A 21,831-nucleotide genomic window follows, 5' to 3' on the forward strand; every position below is an offset into this window, starting at 1 on the left:
CTTGTGTAACTGCACTGCGTTGACAATCTGGCAACAGTCACGACGGTTCCCTCGTTCCCCATCGAGTGGACGCGCCCCTCCGCTTGCGTCCCCTCCAGTTGTATATAAGGACTGATCATCAATGAAATTGATCCCGATTGGATTCATTTTACATCTCTCTCGTTTTCACTCATATCACAAACAACTTAAGTGCGAAGACGAACCACAGTTGTAAAGATGATATGCAATTCAAGGCTTCATTGGGGCCAGGGGGCATTGCCCCCCCCCCCCCCCCCTATTTGTTTTACAAGCGTATGTGATATAGGTTTTTATTTTGAATGATAAATGCTTGATTAGGTAGCCGTGCGCAAGAGGTTTTATTAATTTGACCGATGCTAAATGTATCATTCTTTTTCTAGACACCAAATAGATGTGCTTACATTAAAAAGAATTAATGTTTAGTGCATGTCTTTAGTGCTCCTCGTGTTGCTTCACTCTCCCATGTTTTGCGGGAAGATACCATTCATGTTTGTGTCACAACTAATATGTGTCGTATGTAAAGATGGGAGTTTGCCTTTCGCATGAGGCTTAAAATTTTCCTAAGACAATATAAATACATGCCGTTTACTTTGAAACTAAGCATCCAAATCATGGATAAGTTTCACCATTGTATTTCACGTGGCAGTGTCTTATGAACTTGACCCATTTTGATACTTTTGGTGAAAAATTGTCGTTATTTTGTGCTCCCTTTGTTTCTAAATATAAGTCTTTTTAGAGATTTCAATACGAACTATTAGAGTGTAGATTCTTCATTTTGCTTCATATGTAGTCCATATTGAAATCCCTGCAGACACTTATGTTTAGAAACGGGGGTATTAGTTGTGGTGTGTTGATGATGCTATAACTCGACATAGCCGGTAGCATTCGCTAATTTGTGCGCTTCTACCTATGATTTTCCTCTCATTATTTATAGGAAAATGGGTGTGTTGAATGCAGCACAATTTGTCATAGTGGGGAGTGGGCATTACGCCAAATGTTGCTTTTATACATTGGTTTTAAAATTTATAAACTAAGTTGCTAGAGTCGATTTTGTTAGAGAAAAACCACCCCCACGACAAGTAATATGGATCGGAGGGACTACAAAAATCGCAACAAAATCAGGATTTATTTCAGGATTTCCGACCATGCGCGTTCAGTGGGAGTAGACGTTCCCATCGACTACGAAGCGTCCACGGTGATTTCTAAAATCTCAAAATGATATGCCGGCTCAGCCCTCAAAGATGCTCATAAAGTTAGGATATGCGTGTGTGCGTTTATAGGAGTGAGTGTATGCGCGTTTATATGAGCGCTTGCGTTAGTACCGTGTTAAAAAAAAGCAACAAAATCAGCGAAAACGCCCGTTAAAAATCCGGAGGCCCCCAGTTTAAAATAGAGTGAGCCCATGGATGGGGATTACGGGCGAAAATACAGGGCTTCCATCGTACGGCCCAGTGGCTCAGTGGCCCGTGCAAATCGTCTCCTAACCAGATTAATGACGTAATAATCATCCACCGGGAAAAAACTCTTCCCAGCGAGATTTCCCCACCCGTCTTCTTCCTCCGAAACCCTAATCCCCAAATCGGGGAATCGGATCCAGCCCGGCGCCGCGGAAAGCATCCCCCCATCGACCGGCATGGCGATTGCTCGCACTGGCGTGTACGTGGACGACTACTTGGAGTGTGAGATCGCCGGCTCCGATTTGTTTCCCTTTTCCTTTCCATTCGGGGTGCTTTTGGGCCTTTTGCCCTTATTACTGCTTCCGTATCGTTCCGCAGATTCGAGCACCCTGGCCGGCGACCTGCAGAGGATCCTCTCCACCATGCACGAGCTCGACGAGAGGGCCCATGGTGATGATTTTGCCACTCTCTCTTTTTTTTTCCTTTGGGAAAAAAAATCCATTTTGAGAATCTGATAAAAAAGAGTCATTGTGGAGAGTGAATTTTGCTTTCCATCCTGACTCCGTTGTAATCTGGCCATGCTTTAATTGTCGGCCCCGAGATATAATCCCGCGAGTCACAGAGGACTGGCTGTTGTATATGATGGTGAATGGTGTTTCTCAAGCTTGTTTTGTGGTTTTTGTGTCTTATATATTTTTGTTGTGCAGGCATTTTGGGTCAGACTAAAGGGCAGATCAAATTTCTCCTCGGGGTGCCATCCCATGGGTTTGACAGGCCAAACGTGGTGCATGATGAAAATGCCTCGGAGAAGATGACGAGGGATATTGAAAATAGCCAGGACAATGCGCTTAGTCTCTGCACGGAGAAAGTGTTGCTCGCACGCCAAGCTTATGACCTGGTTCTGCTTCCTCCCTCTTTTTTCTTCAAATTGTTCTGTAGAGTTATGGATACAGAACTTTTAACTAGTGCATCTCCACATGTTATGTCATGTTTGGTAGTTATATAGTTACTCCAGTGTTGCTACCCCCTTATCTAACTTGATCATTTTGTCCGGTAGTCCAAACTTGGTACAACAGCTTGCTTTTAACCTGGTTCTGCTTCCTTCCTTCAACTTGTAGTCCTGCAACATAGTGGACCTATGGATATCAGTTTGTTCTCCTCCCTGATGGAAATGTCGCTAGTGCCTACTGCCTTTATACATTTAATTTCATTTCTGGTGGTTATCTTAGTTACTCTTTGGCTGCCACTCCCAGGTCGACTTGATCATTTTGTACCAAACTTTAGACTTTGTACAGTAATATGCAATTGTAGAAATCAAATTGGACACCAGAATAACATATTAAATGCCAGACAAAACAGATAAAGATGTGAACCTCTGCAGTTAACATATTCTTAGTTGAGTTCTTAGAATTACAAGTTTTTTTGGAAATATTACCGAGTAATTAATACAAATTATTCAACACCATGAAATTAAATTTGATATTTGTATTCAGATTAGAATATGAAAAGCCTGGCATTACTCGTGTGATATACCACCCAGCTGTTAAATTGTCATATTAAAGCAAGAAGCCTAACACAAGATGCAAACCTAACTCTGTAATTAACAAGGCAACTCATTATCCCAACATAGAAATACAGAAGGGTTGTCGAGGATCCAAACCAATCTACAAATGGATGAACTTTTTTTGGCAGTTATCTGTTCAGTGTTAAATTTCTATGGATATCTAACTATTAATTATCTTTGGCATTATTGTACAGATAGAGAGCCATATCAAACGTCTTGATGAAGACCTAGGCCAGTTTGCAGAAGATTTAAAGCAAGGTATAAGCAGTGATGTCATATTTTTTACTTGTTGATTAGGAATCCATTATCGAATCTTCATCAAACTGAATATCAGATTCCATCTTCAGTTTTTTCTCGAAAAGAACATTGATTGTTCTCTCTTGCTTGCAGAAGGAAAAATACCTCCAGATGAACCGCATATCCTTCCTCCAATGCCGGTGGGTGGCAGGGAAGAAAGACGGAGGTCCAGTTTTAGTACACCCCAAGCAGCAAGGAAGTTTGTCAGAGAGAAGGAATGGGAGAGGGATAGGGAGAGAGGTATGGACTTCGACTTAATGCCACCTCCAGGTAGCAGCAACAAGAAAGCCGTTGCATCTATGGATGTGGATCAAATGATTGATCCAAATGAACCAACATATTGTATATGCCACCAGGTAAGCTTGACATTGATATATGTTCATATTCCCGGTACTTGCATTTGCATCAATATCTACGTTGAGCATTTTTCTCATATGTTTGCTGAAAATATGTTCCTATTTGTAATTGATTTTCAGGTTTCATATGGTGATATGATTGCTTGTGACAATGAGAATGTAAGTTTTTAAGGTGCTAAGTAGTGATGCCTTATCTTCTGAGTTTGTGGGAGTTTAGCTTGTGTGTTGTAAATTACTAATATTTACCCTTATCAGGCCTAAGTAATGCTTTAGAGCTTTCCAAACTTATTCTATTTCTTTTTAAACAATGATGTTGTGGCTGGACTAGTGGTTGGTCATCTCATGCTTGTAGTTTTTTCTCTTGTCATCCAGAATGAGGATTATGTGCTCACTGTTTTACTCTTGTTACTAGGATGTAACATCGGCCTGGCAATGTATATGCTTGCTTGCATTCTCTAGAACTCATTGCAATTTCTAGATATTGTATAACATGAGCAATTAGAAGCTAGTTCTGCATTTTACAAGCTAACAGTGGAATAGAATTAGTGGTCAATGCGCTGGAATTTTTCACTGTAATTCCTCCGGTACAGTTTAAAGGAATTCCTTCATAGAATTAAGTCATAGGGTAGCCTTCAAGCCTAGTGGTACGATTTCCATAATTTTAGTACTCCCTCCGTTCCTAAATACAAGTCTTTTTAGAGATTCTAATATGGACTATATACGGAGCAAAATGAGTGAATCTACACTCTAAACTACGTCTATATACATCAGTATGTAATTCATATTGAGATCTCTAGAAAGACTTATATTTAGGAACGGAGGGAGTACCTTTCTGATACCCTGGGTTTATCCATTATCAGCAATACCCCCCCACCCCCCCTCATGGCAAATAACTATTAATTTCATTTTACAAATCCCCGCCTTGTTCTATTAGTTTTATTCATTATCACAAATATCTCCCCTAGCAACAAAATAATTTTATAAGTATTCATTGCAATACAGACCCCCTGTGGCCTATCAAATTGAATGACTCTTTACATGTAATGTTAGCTTGGACTCTGAATTTTTATGATGCACCGGATAATATTCGTAAAACAGATAAAGAAACCTTAACAATCATCCAAGATTGAACAGAAACATTTGTTAACAATTTATGGTCGTATATTATATTGGTGCATCAGTCCTCATGATCATGTACAATGCTCTATGGTCTATGCTAGAAACTACAATCACCGAAGGAAAAACATTAGATGAAAGGCACAATGGAGCCCTACAAAGTAGTGTCTTGCACTATTACTTTTGAAGGGCCGATGCTTGTTATCGTCTGATTTACATTTTGGGTTTGTTATATGAACGTCATCTATCTCCATGGATTGCTAACTTTTTATATGCTTGCCAACAGTGTGAAGGAGGCGAATGGTTCCACTACTCGTGCGTTGGTCTGACACCAGAAACAAGATTCAAAGGGAAATGGTTTTGCCCAACTTGCAGGAATCTTCAATGAGAGGTTCTCCTAAATTGGTAAGAGGCAATACTACCAACCTCTTTAAATCTGTAGAAATCTTAGCTTACCTTATCACGTAAATCGCCACATAAAGCACATCTTCCTGTATAAAATGTGAATTTGTATAACCGTGTTATAAGCAAGTAGTAATTTCACAGATTAATAGATTCATACTATTAGTGCAAACTTTCCTTTTCAGAAAACCATATAACTTAGTCCTTCAAAACCTCGAAATAGCCCTACAAATATGCCCCCCCCCCTCTCCCCAACACACTTCAAATTTTGCAATTTTGTATACCTTACATGTAGAACGTGGGGGGAGGACAGGGCTGGCGTAGTGGTGAACCCACTTGTGCCAAGAGGTCCTGGGTTCGAGCAGCCTCTCTGCATTGCACTGTGCAGGGGTAAGGCACTAAGATTTGCCTCATATAATCCTTCCCTAGAACCCCACCTTGTGTGGGAGCTTCTAGCACCGGGTCTGTTTGTTGTTGTTGTTGTTGTTGTTGTTGTTGTTGTTGTTGTTGTTGTTTTTATAGCACGTGGGGAGTGCAGGTGCACCAAAAAGGGGACGGTGCCAACTAAGCAAAGGCAGAAGTTTGTAGAACAGACCCAAGGCACCGACAGTGTACAGCTAGAATTAAGCTTATCCAGAGACATATCAACGGATCATGATTGTTAACTAACATACATGGTATATGTAACACGCACTGCAATTTCACATAAAAGGCCCTATAATTAATTATGGAACACAAGCCATTGAGAAAAACACCCACATGACATCCTTCTTTGCCACTCTCTTCAAAACCTAATAGCCCGCAACTGGAATTCAATACTCCTCTGTATCAAAATATAAGACGTTTTTTGACACTGTCAGTGTCAAAAAACGTCTTATCTTTTGATACAGAGGGAGTACCTTGGTAGTCAATCGCCGCATGATTTAATCATTTTCTCACATGTACCTGCAGTGGCGTTCAAGTAGCGTCCCTTGAAGTCAGCCTCTTGTTATCGGGATAATTCTTGGGTCGTTTTAAGGAAGCTTCTTTCTCCCTTAATAACTATTAACGTTTGCTCGCCAGTGTTGACAAGGCGAGCGGTTCCAGTCGGCCCAGACTTTCCGCAACATGCAGGACTCTTCAACATGAGGCTCTCAGAAGCTTTTCTTGGACAGGAGGATACCAAATGGTACATGTTTCAATTTGTAAGGAGGCGTTTACTTACAATGTGGTCTTATTTTGGTAATAATAATGTATATGCTGGAGAGGACGCAACTGTTCTAGAGAAGGATAAAAACGCTTGGCGTGTTCTGTTGTTGTATCTTGTTGCTGCAAATAATCTGTCATAGTTCCGGATATCAGTAACCTGTAAACCATTTACTTTGATTATTAAGCGTTATCACAACCTTTGCTCGCATGGTTCTGCTCCTGAGTCCTGAGCACCATCATCTGTTGCATCTCCTCCGCTGATTGATCTGAAGGTGCAGCATATGCACTTCTCCAGTACACATTGTACTACTATTAAATTGTTGTGTAACTGCAACTGCAAAACCTACTGATCTCCTTGTTTCACATGTGTATTTTCTTGCTCACGAGCAATACTATTATTGCTGCAGTATTATCTACAAATGATGTGATACATCCAGACAAGCTATGCCTACAGGTTTGGGTTGCGGATGCACTGCGCCCCATGCCACGTAGCTCCCGGCGGCAGCACCACGGGCTCCAGCATGGCAGGCCCGATGCACACGTAGGCGAACTTGCCGTACCACTCGTACTTGGATCCTGGGCTGAACACGTACAGCTCCTCGAACCCTCTCCTGCTCAGGCAAACCGAGTTCCTCCGGCCCTGCACCAAAACATCAACGAATTCCACAAGAATTCGTCAGTTTTTCAGTTCAGTTTTGATCTTCCATTCCTCCTTCAGTTTTGCCTCTGTCACGTACCCTGTCGATGACGGTGAACTCCCTGGGAGCGTGCCGGTAGACCCGGCACAGCTCCGCCGTCAGGTGCTTGTAGTTGTCGTCCTCCTCGCCGTCCGGCTCCGGCGCCCCCCTCGGCGAGCTCTGCCCGCCCCCGCCGCCGGAGAGGAGCATGTCGAGCCCCTTGCTGACCCAGCGTGGCTGCGGGGATGACGGCGTGGAGTAGTAGTCCGGGGGGAGGATGCTGAACTCGGACAGCAATGGCTCCCTGCCGCGGTAGTCCGAGCCCTGGAGCCCCACGGCGTAGGTGGCGTCGGGCGTGCTCACGCGCAGGTGGTTGCACACGGCGCCCGACAGCGCCACGGCCGACGGCGACGACGCGGCGTTCGTCACCGTGTACTCGGACGCCAGCGCCTCCGGCTGCAGCGTCACCACGCACCTCGCCTCCGCCCCGTCCCCGCTCCCCGGCGGCTCCACGGACACCAGCTCCACCGAGATAGACCCCGTGGGGCCTCCCCTCACGTCGCGGAGCGACCACGCCCCGCCCGGCGACCACCACGACGGCGCCTCGCCGGCAACGGCAACGGTGCGCGCACACCGGAAGTCCATGGACACGCCGCCGCGGATGACGGGGCGCCCGCCGGGGCCCTCGCCGACGGTGGTGTGGAGCACCTCCGTGGCGGCGCCGTGCCACATGGCCGGCTTGTAGGACGTGACCAGCCCGCTGGGCAGCAGCAGGTGCGCCGCGCTGCCGTTGCGCACCGCCATCTTCACGGCGCAGCTGTCGCCCACGGCCTCGAAGGTGACGCCGTGGCCGGAGAACTCGGCGGCCAGGTACTCCGCGTTGGGAGGAGGGAAGGGCGCCGCCGCCGTCGCCGACGATAACGCATGCGCTGCAGTCGCGAGCCGTGCCCTCTGGCCGCCGCCGCCGCCGATTAGCCTCGAGGAGCTGAAGAAGGTGATGGTGCTGTGCTTCCATGAGCTCGGTCGAGGAGCCGGGGTGGCATGGCCATGGGCAGTGGCGGCAGTTGGAGCGCGGAAAGCCATGGCCGATTCTGGCGAGTGGCACTGCGGTAGCCTTATCTGCACTGCAACTTCTTTTTTCCTTCGGCTTTGAGATTTTTTTGTGTGCCCTCTTCGGTATTTTGAATCGTTTTTCCTTTCATTTTTTATAGATATAAAAACAATGGCAATGTTAACTAGCTGACGTTCGCTCGGGGTGAGATCCCAATGGATGCCTCCAGAGCCGCACGATCCAGATCCAAAGGATGACAGTAATTGACGAAAATTGCATTAAAAGTAAAGAACTGCCATGTTTTTTCTGAAAATTGTCACCCCCTAACAGTAAAATTGCCACCCCACGAGTTCGCAAATGTCATGCATGGCAGTGAACGTTCGCTGGGGATTAACATCCTAAAACAAAATAGCAGGAGGCAAGTATCTTTTTGCTGGACTAAAATGCTCTATGCCGACCTTTTCACACGTTTCATGACACAGTTAAGGACAACAACACGGATGATTAGATAACCTGAAACGATCGAGATCCCTAGTTTTAATCGTTCACTAGATAAAAACTCAATTGAAAATCCTCTTGTGATTGTGGAATATGCATATACTCGTTTGTGCGAGCATCGTCGAACATTGCTCGACTTCATTTGACTAGTCAAAATCAAAATCACAGCAATGACATTTTCAACTACTTCAATGCACATCAAATCCAGTATTACAATATAATGGCTCATGAACTAGATCAGGACATCAGGTATGCTAGCTAACACACACATAGTTGGCTTGGCAATAAATTTTTTATACATGCTAGAAACCGTGGTACGGTAAAGAGCAATACACACATGAATCAACTATGTCCCATGTAGTACCAATGGACTATGGTGATATATATCTCCATGTTTGTCTATGGCATGCGATAATCTTCAGATGGGACAAATGGCTTAGGGGGCATCTGCAGATTCTGTAAGCTTCCAGTTAACATATTTACCACCTTTGTCATTGATGGCCGGCTTCTTGGGTTCCACTGAATACACCAAAGTGCCACGATTACCAGCTGTCTCGCCTTTTCTTTCCCTTCTGGTGTCACTTCCAGAGTAAGCACCAGTTCCTCTCCAGTAATTACTTTCTCGTAGATCCACTCCGGGAGGTATTCCTGGTTCTGGCTCTCGGTACTTGGGTCTGAGTTCCTCCGTCCACTTACCATTTCTAACACCAACATGCCAAAACTGTAAACATCCGACTTGTAGGATATCCCACCAAAGTTCCTAGAGTAAATCTCTGGTGCGATGTAGCCCATAGTGCCTCTTCCCGCGGTCAACGTGATGATGCTTTGATCCCTTGTACACAATTTTGCAAGGCCGAAGTCTGAGATCTTCGGGTTGAAGTTGTAGTCCAATAAGATATTGTGAGGCTTGATGTCGAAGTGGAGGATGCGTTGGTTGCATCCTTGATGTAAGTACTCCATTCCTCTAGCAATGCCTAAAGCAATATCTAGCATTTTGTCCGGTACCAGGAGTTCTTGAGAAATAATAGAATTACCTGAGAATATATATTTCTCCAATGAATCTTTAGGCATGAATTCATAAATAAGAGCCCTTCTTGTCCCTTCAGAGCAAAATCCAAGGAGTCGGACAATGTTTGTATGGTGGATTCTCCCAATAGTTGCAACTTCATTGATGAATTCCTGCCCTTCTCCATTAGAGTTCTCAAGCATCTTGACGGCGACAGGAACCCCATTTGGTAGCTCACCTTTGTACACGCTTCCATATCCACCATGTCCTAATTTATCCTTGAAGCGTCTCGTTATCTTTTTAATTTCGGAGAAAGTGTACCTTGTTGGTTTTGATGTATCATATGTCTTGAGAAACATTTCGACTTTCAAGTGTATCTCTTCGTTGTATCTTGTTTTCAGTGAAAGATAAAGAGCAGTGGCCACCATCAACAGAAGAACAACGAATGCGGCCACCGATGATGTAGCTGAATACATGGAAACCAACATATTCATTAGGGTTGGGAGCCATCACTTTAGTGATTGTAATGGGGATGGTACAAGGTAAGAGCGAGAGTAACTAGTAACTACTTCATGCTTAGCACATAAATAGTGTATTTTCTTCCTTTGTTTTTTGAATAAAAGTAAAGTGTCGATTGGAGCAGTACCTGCAATGACTTTGACACGTGAACCTGCAAATAGCAAAGAAGAGAATACAATTTGGTTATTTGTTTATATGTAGAAGGGAAATTAACTATTAACTTGGGAAATAAAAGGTAAGATGTTTTATATGGCCAGGTGGGTTAGGATATAGTTTTAGTTTTGTATGAGAGGAAGAAGTGAAGAATCCTAGTTTTGACTCCGACCCCCCGACAATCCTATTATTTTTTCTGTATGGGTTTAGCCTAAATCTAGGCAAGTAAAAAACTTGAAGGGATGTAGTTGGCACAGGGAAAAAAGAGAGAGAAAATAGAAACAAAAACGTTTATAACTTGTTGGCTCACATCTGTAACCATATAAACTTGAAGTTCTAGGAATATGTTACAAGAAATTCTAAAGTAAATATTTTACAATTGAGAGATTGCTTATATTTTATCTCGAATGTGTTTTTTTGTCGATCTGCATTATCATGAAAATGCTAAAAATTATAGCAGTGTACCGTTACACATAAGACACGGGCACTCGCTAATTGATCAAATAAACCCATGTCATTACCATAATTATCATGATATACTGAACAGTAGAGTTGCTTAGTTTTTTCGAAATTTACTTTTTGACTACAGTTTTTCTCCAAGATTCAAAATATGTGACCCCATTTTTGTTTCTTAGTTATCTGAGATTCAGATGAGAATTTCCACGGGCTTATAATATGTTTGCTCAAGCTAGCTACCCAAATGTTTTGTCATGCTGTTATGCAAAATAATTTAACAACAGAACTCCTCGAAATGCCGCACAGTTATGAGTACAATCTAAATAGGAAATTATCAGTGATTTTAACTACCAAGACTAGGAATTAACAAGATAGTATAGGTTGGTGTCGGTTTTGTCAAGTTAGAAACTGATTATACCTTTATGAGGTTGAGACAAGCAGAATGTTTCATTCCTCTGTGAGCCGAAGGCGCAGCGTTGCTCATTCAACTCGCATATTTGGCATTGATAGGCAACGGATGACGGCTCCTGTTCACTCCAGTCAGCTGCTATGTCGTAATAACGGAGGGTTCCTTCTTCCAGACCATGCTTGGATGCTGAGCCGTAATATCCTATGCCAAATATTGGGATGTTGGCATCTGAGATGACCTTGCAGTCCAATGGAAGATCATACATGAAAGCATCAGTTGCCACCAAATACGAGAAGTGAGTTGCGTTGTCAAGGCAGGAGATTGGGCCAGCGATGGCAGCGGCGGCCGAGGCAGAAGCACAGAAAGCACCTCTGTCATCATAGACAGGACACTGAGTGATCCCGCTTGGCGTGAACTCCCTTGAGCAGCCTACAAGCATTCCAGCTCCGGCGTAGTGTGGCGCGCAGCGGTAGCCGGCGTCAGCCGGTGGTGAACTTGTCGAGACGAGCTTCTGAATCATCGTGCATGCGGAGGCAAGCGGGGTGATGCTGAGGGAGGCACCGGTGTAATTTATGGCGGTGACACGGCATGGGCCAAGAAGTGGGTGAAGCATGATGGTGTCTTGGCCTGAGCATGCTAGTTTCACGCATGTCGTCGCGCCGCAGGGTGAGGATGATGATGATGATGATGATGTGTTGCTGGAATCAAGGAGCTGGAGTGGGAACCGGATCTGAGGTCCATCTCTGCTGCACCGAGACGGCGGACAGTTTCTGAAGAAATCTTGGTCCTCCCAAGCTGCCGAAGCCATGGCCGCGCCGGCTCCATGGCTGACAAGGCAGGCCACCAGGGCTGCGACGAGAAATACACTCATCTTTCTCCTGCTGCGCTGCAGAGGTGGATGTAGGTAAGCCTGGTATTGTGATTACAAAGACATTAGAAGAAGAGGAAAATCAGTAGCCTAAGCTGTGCTTGCCTGAGCAAGAACTTCCCCGGTCCATGAGTCAATACAAACACCCTGTACATATCGTTTTCTAGTACTTGGGTTTGGCTGTGCGCCGCTGTAGTCTTGTAGATCAAGCTTCTGTAGACTACATCACCACAATAGAATCCCAGACCTGACACTGACATGTAGTATCAAGTATCAACTACCTCGGCAAATCGCAGCAGCATATGCCAGCATCTCTGCCAGATGATACGAACTAGAATGAGTCAACAAGGATCGTATATATATATATGGCACATCTTCTTTGTGATGACATATGGCAGCAGTGATGTTTTCATATGTATGGCACATCTTCGTTGTAATGACATATGGATGCAGTGATGTGGACGTTCACCATCTTCTACCAGGTCTTTCTACAGCTCTTTTTTAATCTTAATGTCAAGCATCGCCCATTTGTGCAGTGTTTGTTTTCATTTCACCCTCCTTTCCACTACACTGTGGTTGTTCCCAGCCAACTATAAGGGAAGGAAAGTCTTCAACCAAGCCAAAACAAGAGCTAAACAATCGATCAGATATCCGTCGATGCCTCCATGGTGGTTGCTGCTGCATTTTCTGGCCGCTGTTCTTGCCATGGATGTTGAGGGGCGACAAGATAGGTACGCCTGCCCTCCTTTTTCTTGCGGCCATCTCCAGGACGTCCACCACCCTTTCCGCCTGCGAGGCGATCCAACCAAGTGCGGTTCTCCGTCATACGAGCTGGTTTGCGCCGGCGACCGGGCTACAATTCAGATCAACACAGGGACATACTTGGTCACCGAGATCAACTACGGACGTTCATACATGTGGGTCGTGGACGCCAACCTTGACATGAGCAGCAGCTGCCCTCTTCCTCGCTGGGACCAGCGTCCCTACCTAAATGGTCTCCAGGGGCCTGATGGACTGGTCGATTTGATCCCCCCCGTGGTTACATGGGCCAACTTTGTGAATTGTTCACGGGCGATCACCAACAGTAGTGACTACAAACCGGTGGTTTGTCTGAGCACCAGCACTTCTTTCGTCTATGTGCTGATCGACTCTTATTATGTTGAGAAGCTTAAGCCTTCTTGCGGGTACTTGGCCATGGCTGCCTTGGGTGATCAGAGCATGCTATATGATAACGCAAGCCACGAAACTCTGGTAGGATCCCTCAGGGGAGGATTTCCTGTTTTGTTTCCTTTCAGTTATGAGAGGAGGCCTGGGAGCTTCAGGGGCTGCCTGAAGGGTCTGATTGGGTGAGTTTGTGATCTATACGTACGCACACCGTGCTTCTGTTTTTGAACATAGATATATGCCCTGACTTTTCTACATTTTCTCCATTGTATTGCAGTTCACGCCCTGGAGAGTCTGTGGATTATGTTCTAGTGCGATGGCTTGTGTCCATTCTTACGTTTGATTCTCAAATCCTGTATTGCGCATTTGAAGCAGATAATATTCGTTCCAATGAACACCTTAGCTCGCTACGCTTTGCAATAGTATACTCCCCGGCGATGTTGAAGTTCATTGCTGGTACGCCGATAGAGTTACACATAGTACTAGCCATGGTAGTAGTTTCTTGGCAATCCCGCATAAAATTGTTCTATATGTGCAGGAGTATGCAGGTTCGTGGTTGCTCCCCTGGTGGTACTGTTCTTCCTGGCCCACAAATATTGGAAAACAAGAATCACAATTGATGCGGTCGAGAAGTTCTTACAAATGCAGCAAGTGATCGGCCCAACAAGGTATGCTTACACAGATATTGTCGCGGTCACAAGCCATTTCAGAGACAAGCTAGGTCAGGGAGGCTATGGCTCCGTGTACAAGGGCATTCTGCTCCCAGGCGATGTCCATGTGGCCATCAAGATGCTGGACGGTAAATCCTGCTGCGACGGAGAAGATTTCATCAGTGAGGTCTCCACCATCGGCAGAATCCACCACGTCAATGTGGTCCGTCTGGTCGGGTTCTGCTCGGAGGAAATGAGGAGGGCGCTAGTCTACGAGTATATGCCCCATGGTTCTCTTGATAAGTACATCTTCTCGGCCGAGAAGAGTTTCTCCTGGGACAAGCTCAATGAAATTGCCTTGGGCATTGCTAGAGGAATCAACTACCTGCATCAAGGATGCGACATGCAGATTCTACACTTTGACATCAAGCCGCACAACATCCTTCTTGACACCAATTTTGTCCCAAAAGTTGCCGATTTTGGCCTTGCCAAGCTATACCCAAGGGACAACAGTTTTGTGCCGTTGAGCGCCCTACGGGGAACAATCGGGTACATAGCTCCTGAGATGGTATCCCGGAGCTTTGGCATCATATCTAGCAAGTCAGATGTTTACAGCTTCGGGATGCTGCTGTTGGAGATGGCTGGAGGACGCAGGAACGCTGACCCGAACGCGGCAAACTCAAGCCAGGCATTCTACCCATCGTGGGTGTATGACCGCCTAACTAAACATGAACCGGGTGAGATATCTGCTGAGATGCATGAATTGGAGAGGAAGCTGTGCCTTGTTGGTCTGTGTTGCATCCAGATGAAGTCCCACGATCGGCCAGAGATGAGCGAAGCCATAGAGATGCTCGAAGGGAGCGTTGATAGCATGCAGGTGCCTTCAAGGCCATTCTTCTGTGATGATGAGCACAGCCCTGTAGTGGAGCCTTACCATTTCCTCTCTGAGCTGACTACCATTTCGGAGGAGGGTGAGTGAAATTTCCTTTATGTTCGATGAAGTAAATTATTACGAGGTGACAAACTTATCTTGTGAAAAGTTGCAGTAATGGTTGTTATGAAATATGGAATGTGAATGTTTTATACAGCACTCTATATTATAAGCCATGCTTCCTGTGAATGTTCATCCGAAATACGAGCATATCATGTGTATCGAGCGTGAAATTTCATTTATCCCATTGCCCGAAAGGGTGTGAACAGTCATGATTTTTTCTGAAGAAAAATGAACACCACAGGATTATACATGGGAAAATGTACTACGTACATGACATATTTTTCTGAACTGATGGCGAGAACCTGATGGCGCGTTGTGCTGCAGTTTTTTCCTTCTGGCGCTGTTTTGTTGGTTTCCAAGCCCTGTAGCTCCTGATGGCACATCCTTGCAGCCCAACTGAAGAAGCATCAAACCATGAAACTATTCAACACGTTATGACAAAATGGCATAAAAAATCGGAATCTGCAACCTACTAGGAGTAGTTGTTTTTCAGCTTGCAATTACTTTCAACAGATCAGGTATGCTGCACTTGTTTTTCAGTGAGGTTTGCTTCTCTGTTGTCAGTGCAGTCGGGCAAAATAACTTACTTATAAAGGAAGATGCGTGCTTCGCTGTGCGGCATAATATTTGGATTTGACATGAATTACATTTCATCACGTATAGATCCCATAGATGATTAAAGAGTGCTTGAATGTTGGAGTAATAAATTTGGAGGAAACTTGTGTTTTTAGGGGTGAGGCAGCTTGCCTCTAATTGCGTACATGTGTGGGGCGCCGCCGAGAGGAGGTGCGGGGAAAGGAAGGAGACATGCCCCTCGCCGCCGCATCCAGGTCATCGTCGCAGACTTGCCGTCGCCTTAACCTCCCCTTTCGCCGCCGCCGCCATTGGCCTGCTCTCGCTTGCACGCGCGTGGCGCTGGCCTGCACAGGAGTCCCGACGGCAGATTACTGAGCTGCTCGAGCGGCGGCGGATCTCACTTGCCACTGGGGCGAAGTCGTTAACATGGTGGGCCTTTTCAAAGAGTAGGGCGACTTGGATCTCGGCCAAATTTTTGAAAAAAAAATCAAATATTTTTGGTTTAAAAAAATCTGAAAAAATTGTATAACTAAACAAGGATGTGAGGTGTATGTGTGTAAAAGTTCAGGATGAAATTCGTTGAAATGCGGCCTGCAAAAAAGAGACAAATTCATGGTCTGGGAGAATGAATGGTATCATGTGTTAAAAAGCCTCCCCTTTTTTGCACAGCCCTCATTTTAACGTATTTCATCCTAAAAATTTACACAATTGTGCATTATGCCTTCACCTATATATGTATTTTTGTCAGAATTTTTTGAAATGTAAAAATATGAATTTTCTTGAATTTTGAATTTTACATTTGGAGGCCTCCATGAAGCTCGGCCTCCAAAAACAATTTTTGCTTTTCAAGGCTGACTATTAGGGCAGAGTATACAATTAATTGTTTTGAATTAATGAGGATCAATTCAAGCACCTGCATTAAAGTAAAAAAATGGCCACAAAAAAGTAAAAACAAAGAGGACAATGCTAATGATGTAAAGAAATGTAGTACATGGAGTATAAATCAATTGTAGATGGTCCAAAAAAATTCAAAAACAATTTTCTGCAGAATTAGAAAACAATTTTGATGTTTATGTTCAGAAGGCCCTAGGTTATAATTTCACATCAGGCCCCCAAAATCTCAGGACCGGCCTAGAGCAGCGGCGTCCGACAAGGAGGATGTGGATGCAGAGAAGGAGGGAGCAGGGAGGAAAGTGGTCCGCGAAGAAGGGTTTGAGTGGACAAACGGTGGTCCGGATGCCTGCAAATCTCCACCAGTTTGCGTCCGGTTTGTAGAAACTCGAACAAACGGACACATCGACGGACAAATACGGATCTATATTAAAGAGACAAACTATGTCCAAATAGCTCGGTCCGAACGTAATGCAGACATCTTAGAGGAGATGCCCTTACACTACACGCGCACTGTTTTTATTTTGTTTCCCTTTTTCTCGCTGGCAGTGCATCGATGGTTCATAAATTACAAGTGGAGCCGGTGCACCACACCTCATCATCACGACACTTATTTCAGCGGACACAGCTGCTACCTTCGCGACAGTGCCACTGGCCCAGCTTGCCTCGCCTTCCTGCCATGGCACGCTCACAGGTCGCGGATCGAATACGGTCAATTGGACAGCGACATTTCCACTTTCATTACCGGGGTACTGATTTTTTGACCGAACACAAGTTGGCAAGAATACAATGTTGCCGGATAAGTACAACTTAATCGGTTGGCTATTTGTTCGATTCTGACGGAATTTAAATACGTCCAAAAATGAAACTCGTTGAATGGAAGATATAATTCATGTCACTGTTATGTGTTAATTTGGATACATGAATAATAAGTTTTTTTTTTCGAACACGCAAAAGCTTTGTGTGCCGATGCATTAGAAGGAGAAGAAAAGAGAATGTATAAAGAATGCGCCGTCGCGAGACTGCGGGTACTGACAAGACCCACACGATGGCTTATGTCGAGCGACCATCAAACCGCACAAATATACACAGACAACACCGGCGCAGCTAGCAACGACCTAAGGGATCCCAGTTAGGGTCGAGAGCCCAACCTCCGTTGAGAACGTTGCTAGCTGTCTGGATGGACAATCACCCTATGGCGGACAATCATTTTGCACTGGAGAGCACATCTAGAGCTCGATCTCCACCGAGATTTGTCGCCATAGCTCGTGGGCGACCCCATCGACCTTTGAAAAATGCGCCTATCCGCTCCTTACAAAGCATCGATACCGTAAGAAGCGCGGCAGAATCAAATCCTCTGTGTTGCGACTTTGGGATTCGTGCACGAGACTCCGACCACCAATCGACGGTGTGGAGTCCGGCAATGGAACCATGTGTCTCAAGCCGCAGGGAGAGAATGACATGTCATACCTTACGGAGAAAACACACCCAGCGGTGAGGTGGTCCCTAGTCTCATCGTTCTGATCGGACAACCCTATTATGCACGAGCCAGGAGAGGGGAAGGTGGGCAAGTCGCATTAGAAGGAAAACAAAAAAGAACGTACAAAGAATGCGCCATCGTGAGACCATGGTTACTGACGAGACCCACACCATGGCTTAGGTCGGGCGACCATCAAACCACACAAATATACACATACAACGCCGGTGCAACTAGGAACGACCTAAGGGATCCTGGTTACACCGGCGGAGCCACGGCAAGGCCAAATGGGCCGTGGCCCACCCAGATTTCTGCAATTTGTACACTGTTTTTTTTACTTCTGGGCCTTGGAACACCAACCCACAAGATGTTTTCCCTCTGTTTGGCCGGCCCAGCCCGCCCAACAATGGGTTTGAAGCTCCGCCACTGCCTTGTTAGGGTCCAGAGCCCAACCTCCATTGAGAACGTTGCTAGCTGTCTGGACGGACAATCACCATATGGCGGACAATCCTTTTGCACTGGAGAGCGCATTCAGAGCTCAATCTCCATCGAGATTTGTTGCCATAGCTCGTGCGCGACCACAGTCGCCCTTCGAAAAATGCGTCCATTCCGCTCCCCTAGGGAGAAAGTATCGTATCCCTAGGGAGAAAGCAGAAACCACAGTCGTGGGTGACCACATGTGTCAAAAAGTATCGTATCCTCTTTCCCTAGGGAGAAAGCAGAAACCAATAACAAGTGGAGGTTCGATCTCTCACCCAAATAAATTGAAGGGTTGGGGGATTATACCCCTAGTCCTCCCAGTTCATCAGAGATCACGTTCAAATTTGACACATGTGTCTATTTCATAAAGGTGAAATATTCTGTCAGTCTAGCAAGATGCCTATGATGTCATTATCGGTCTTACTATTTATCAGCTCAATTTCACGAAGGTACCCGGCGTGTGTTTCTCCAAAAAATCCATGGGGCCACAGATTAGTTAGTCTGTCCTCTCAAATACATATAATTAAACAATACGTCAAGGATTAATTAGCCGTATTCTTTTAGGTAAATAATAATTAGTGGGTTAATCGGGTCGTCCCCGCACCCGCAGAAAAATAATAAAACGGCGGTCCAGTCGTAGGGGAGGGGAGGCAGCCCAGCAGCGGAGCGAGACGGACGAGCGCCACCGCCTCCCCACCAGAAAGCGGCGCGGCAAAAGGGACTGAAACCCTAATCCCCGCGCGCCACCGCCTCTCTCTCTCTCTCCCGGCGCCCAGATCCGGCCCTCGCCCGCGATGGCCGAGGCTCCGGCGGCGAGCCGCAGGGCGGAGGAGGCGGGGAGCCGGCGCCGCGCGGAGGAGGAGGCGGAGGCGGCGGCCGCCGCCGACGGGGACGGGGACAGCAGCGTCTACACCTCCGAGGACGAGGGCACGGAGGACTACCGCCGCGGCGGCTACCACGCCGTCCGCCCCGGCGACACCTTCAAGCAGGGCGCCTACGTCGTGCAGTCCAAGCTCGGCTGGGGCCACTTCTCCACCGTCTGGCTCGCCTGGGACACCGCCCACTCCGTACGTGCTGACCACCCCCTTCGCCTCGATATCCCCTGTTTGGATCACTCCGTAGGATTCGCAAAGATATTTAGGAAGAAAAATATCGATCTGGATGCAGCGGTTTGCCTGCCCACCAACTGTTCGCTCTTTTGCCTCAGAGCATATGCAGGAATGCTAACTCCATTTATCATTATTACTGTTCTATCCCTCAATCCTATCACCCTGCGCGAGTTTACTCCTCTCGGTTCAGGCTGCTGCTGTCCAGTGTTTCTGAATCTGTTGGTTATGTGTGCAGAGGTATGTGGCCCTCAAGGTGCAGAAGAGTGCACAGCACTACACGGAGGCTGCCATGGATGAGATCAAGATCTTGAGGCAGATTGCCGATGGCGACCCTGAAGACTCCCGCTGTGTTGTGAAGCTTCTTGACCACTTCAAGCACTCGGGCCCCAACGGGAGCCATGTCTGCATGGTGTTTGAGTTTCTTGGTGATAACTTGCTCACCCTGATCAAGTACACTGACTATCGTGGTATTCCGCTTCCAATGGTTAAGGAGATATGCCGGCATGTGCTCATTGGCCTTGACTACCTCCACCGCGAGCTTTCCATTATCCACACTGACCTGAAGCCTGAGAATATATTGCTCGTGTCCACCATTGACCCCTCGAAGGATCCCCGGAAGTCAGGTGTGCCACTGGTGCCCCCTGCTGCAAGGGCCATCGAGCCACCTCCAAGGGCACCTGCTGCACCATCAGTAAGTAGTGGCCTCACCAGGAACCAAAAGAAGAAGATCCGGAAGAAAGCCAAACGTGTAGCTGCTTCAACTTCAGAAGGCAATGGGGCAGTGGCATCCGCTGACACGGACGAATCAGATGACAAGGGAGATCTGAGTACAGCAAATGAGGGCAGTCCTAGCGAGGATGGGGACAGGAAGAGAGGAGGGGGGCCTAGGCGGGGCAGCAAAGGGACTAGGAAGAGAATGGCGATGGAAGCTGAACTAAGCTGCAAGCTGGTGGACTTTGGAAATGCATGTTGGACGTACAAGCAGTTCACAAGTGATATCCAGACAAGGCAATACAGATGTCCCGAGGTCCTTCTGGGCTCCAAGTACTCTACATCTGCCGACCTGTGGTCCTTTGCATGCATATGCTTTGAACTTGCCTCAGGAGATGTGCTCTTTGATCCGCATAGTGGAGATAACTTTGACAGGGATGAGGTATTTCTGTTCATTTCCTCACTTTGATTTCGACTGAGAACATACTTTCAACATTATGGATTTTTACCCTGTTTATCACCTGTTAAATGATATTCCCCATTTTAACTTAAGAAAGGTAGTCATCGCGATCAACAGCTGACTCTCTGATACCTACATTCCATCACTGTAGTTTTTCTTCCATACCCTTCATTTACTTCTCCAAGTTATTTGAAAACTGAGCCTCTTGTAGCAGGTTCTTTTTTGTTGCAAAAATTTAATAATTACAGTTAAACTTGCATTGTTATTGTCATGCTATTATATATCTCTTCTGGTTTTAGTTAAGCGTAACATCACCAATCTTTTAATGATAGCTGGGCTTGGGCTTGAAAGACGTATATGCAGTTTGGTTGCTACTGGGACTGCACAGCACAAGTCATGGCCCAGTTTTTTTTACTTAGTAATTTTGGTTTCTTAGTTTTTTAAGACATCCATTTATTCCAGCTGCACTTTATGAAAATATAATGAACTAAATAGCAGACAATGCTATGGTGTCAAACTGTCAGTAGCCATCTGGTTATGAAGCTGTCATTTTAATTATGAAATAGTGACCGTTCGCTCTTCCTTGCAATTTCTGGAAACAATTATGTGAAATACTACCGCCTCTTGAATTTGTGCTAACTTTACACACCGTGGGCTGAACTGGGATCTTGGTATTTAACCATGATAAGCTAAAGGTATTTTCAACATGTTTAATAAAGTCAGTTTGGCTTCTTTGTGTATTGTACTATTATATGGACAGCTAGAAGATGAAAACTATATTTGTTTGAGTTGAGCTTAAACTAAATCCTTTATGCTGTTTGTTCTAGTCGATTGACTGCTGCATATTCTGCACTCAACTGCTGAGTTCCACTACATATATATTACTCAAACTCTTTGGAATCTCATTTGTGAAGGTCTCTTTGAAAAAGTATTCTGAGTAATCTCTTTATGATTGTCGACCATGAAAATTAGTTGGAAACACGATACAAATTATAAGTAGGCGTAGACTAAGACATGCTATTTTTTAATCAAATCGTCTACTCTTACTCTCTTTTTGGAGTTCATTCTGAGCAATTCCCACTTGAAGCAGGATCACCTTGCGCTGATGATGGAGCTACTTGGAATGATGCCTCGAAAGGTAAGGGTGTTTGCATTTTCCTTTTTAAGCAAATGCTATAATTGTTCGTAGTTTTGTGATAGATCCTAAATTGAATTTCCATTTTGTAGATTGCCTTGGGTGGCCGATATTCACGTGACTACTTCAATCGTTACGGGGACTTGAGGCACATCCGTCGCTTGCGGTTCTGGCCTCTCAGCAAGGTGCTTGTTGAGAAGTATGAATTC

General features: G+C 45.6%; 5 protein-coding genes across 8 annotated transcripts in view; 3 read left to right on the forward strand and 2 right to left on the reverse strand.

Annotated features, from left to right (window-relative positions):
• Positions 1 to 1,506: 1,506 nt before the first annotated feature.
• Positions 1,507 to 6,546, forward strand: LOC125510600 (PHD finger protein ING2). 3 transcript variants are annotated; one of them, XM_048675826.1, is made up of 8 exons: positions 1,507 to 1,697; positions 1,794 to 1,865; positions 2,123 to 2,313; positions 3,174 to 3,237; positions 3,370 to 3,632; positions 3,753 to 3,791; positions 5,035 to 5,153; positions 6,213 to 6,546. In XM_048675826.1, the coding sequence occupies exons 1-7, from the start codon at positions 1,652 to 1,654 to the stop codon at positions 5,134 to 5,136; spliced, it is 777 nt and encodes a 258-aa protein (XP_048531783.1). In that variant the 5' UTR covers positions 1,507 to 1,651; the 3' UTR covers positions 5,137 to 5,153; positions 6,213 to 6,546. The 3 variants fall into 3 exon arrangements, with proteins under 3 accessions (XP_048531783.1, XP_048531782.1, XP_048531781.1); XM_048675825.1 differs by having other exon boundaries at positions 1,518 to 1,865; positions 6,102 to 6,546; XM_048675824.1 differs by having other exon boundaries at positions 1,519 to 1,865.
• A 127-nt stretch (positions 6,547 to 6,673) lies between these two features.
• LOC125510599 (protein NDH-DEPENDENT CYCLIC ELECTRON FLOW 5) lies at positions 6,674 to 8,182 on the reverse strand. Its single transcript, XM_048675823.1, has 2 exons — positions 7,076 to 8,182; positions 6,674 to 6,978 (listed from the first exon to the last, which is right to left on the reverse strand). The coding sequence occupies exons 1-2, from the start codon at positions 8,096 to 8,098 to the stop codon at positions 6,787 to 6,789; spliced, it is 1,215 nt and encodes a 404-aa protein (XP_048531780.1). The 5' UTR covers positions 8,099 to 8,182; the 3' UTR covers positions 6,674 to 6,786.
• A 781-nt stretch (positions 8,183 to 8,963) lies between these two features.
• On the reverse strand, positions 8,964 to 11,978 carry LOC125510598 (rust resistance kinase Lr10-like). The gene is made up of 3 exons (XM_048675822.1): positions 11,117 to 11,978; positions 10,217 to 10,240; positions 8,964 to 10,036 (listed from the first exon to the last, which is right to left on the reverse strand). The coding sequence occupies exons 1-3, from the start codon at positions 11,976 to 11,978 to the stop codon at positions 8,964 to 8,966; spliced, it is 1,959 nt and encodes a 652-aa protein (XP_048531779.1).
• Positions 11,979 to 12,582: 604 nt separating this feature from the next.
• LOC125505974 (rust resistance kinase Lr10-like) lies at positions 12,583 to 14,768 on the forward strand. Its single transcript, XM_048670868.1, has 3 exons — positions 12,583 to 13,311; positions 13,515 to 13,595; positions 13,678 to 14,768. The coding sequence occupies exons 1-3, from the start codon at positions 12,633 to 12,635 to the stop codon at positions 14,766 to 14,768; spliced, it is 1,851 nt and encodes a 616-aa protein (XP_048526825.1). The 5' UTR covers positions 12,583 to 12,632.
• Positions 14,769 to 18,840: 4,072 nt separating this feature from the next.
• Positions 18,841 to 21,831, forward strand: part of LOC125510604 (serine/threonine-protein kinase SRPK-like) — a 4,709-nt gene continuing 1,718 nt past the window's right edge. Inside the window, exons 1-4 of one of the 2 annotated variants that reach the window (XM_048675829.1) lie at positions 18,841 to 19,274; positions 19,552 to 20,469; positions 21,575 to 21,625; positions 21,715 to 21,831. In XM_048675829.1, the coding sequence (XP_048531786.1) occupies positions 19,002 to 19,274; positions 19,552 to 20,469; positions 21,575 to 21,625; positions 21,715 to 21,831 (1,359 nt within the window). In that variant the 5' untranslated portion in view covers positions 18,841 to 19,001. The remainder of the gene's footprint in view (positions 19,275 to 19,551; positions 20,470 to 21,574; positions 21,626 to 21,714) is intronic. The other variant, XM_048675830.1, reaches the window with a different exon arrangement.

Source organism: Triticum urartu, chromosome 5 (assembly GCF_003073215.2).
Source record: "Triticum urartu cultivar G1812 chromosome 5, Tu2.1, whole genome shotgun sequence".
In the NCBI taxonomy this organism is placed as follows: Eukaryota; Viridiplantae; Streptophyta; class Magnoliopsida; order Poales; family Poaceae; genus Triticum; species Triticum urartu.

Bases quoted from the DNA above. Each gene is read 5' to 3' on its own strand.
- LOC125510600 (XM_048675825.1), top strand. From the start codon at position 1,652: ATGGCGATTGCTCGCACTGGCGTGTACGTGGACGACTACTTGGAGTGT. The intron at 2,314-3,173 runs GTTCTGCTTCCT...ATTATTGTACAG, and splicing joins CACGCCAAGCTTATGACCTG to ATAGAGAGCCATATCAAACG. The intron at 3,792-5,034 runs GTAAGTTTTTAA...GCTTGCCAACAG, and splicing joins TTGCTTGTGACAATGAGAAT to TGTGAAGGAGGCGAATGGTT.
- LOC125510599 (XM_048675823.1), bottom strand. From the start codon at position 8,098: ATGGCTTTCCGCGCTCCAACTGCCGCCACTGCCCATGGCCATGCCACC. The intron at 6,979-7,075 runs GTACGTGACAGA...GTTTTGGTGCAG, and splicing joins AGTTCACCGTCATCGACAGG to GGCCGGAGGAACTCGGTTTG.
- LOC125510598 (XM_048675822.1), bottom strand. From the start codon at position 11,978: ATGAGTGTATTTCTCGTCGCAGCCCTGGTGGCCTGCCTTGTCAGCCAT. The intron at 10,241-11,116 runs GTATAATCAGTT...TGCTATTTGCAG, and splicing joins CTTGTCTCAACCTCATAAAG to GTTCACGTGTCAAAGTCATT. The intron at 10,037-10,216 runs GTACTGCTCCAA...CCATGTATTCAG, and splicing joins ACGTGTCAAAGTCATTGCAG to CTACATCATCGGTGGCCGCA.
- LOC125505974 (XM_048670868.1), top strand. From the start codon at position 12,633: ATGCCTCCATGGTGGTTGCTGCTGCATTTTCTGGCCGCTGTTCTTGCC. The intron at 13,312-13,514 runs GTCTGATTGGGT...CATTTGAAGCAG, and splicing joins CTTCAGGGGCTGCCTGAAGG to ATAATATTCGTTCCAATGAA. The intron at 13,596-13,677 runs GTACGCCGATAG...CTATATGTGCAG, and splicing joins GATGTTGAAGTTCATTGCTG to GAGTATGCAGGTTCGTGGTT.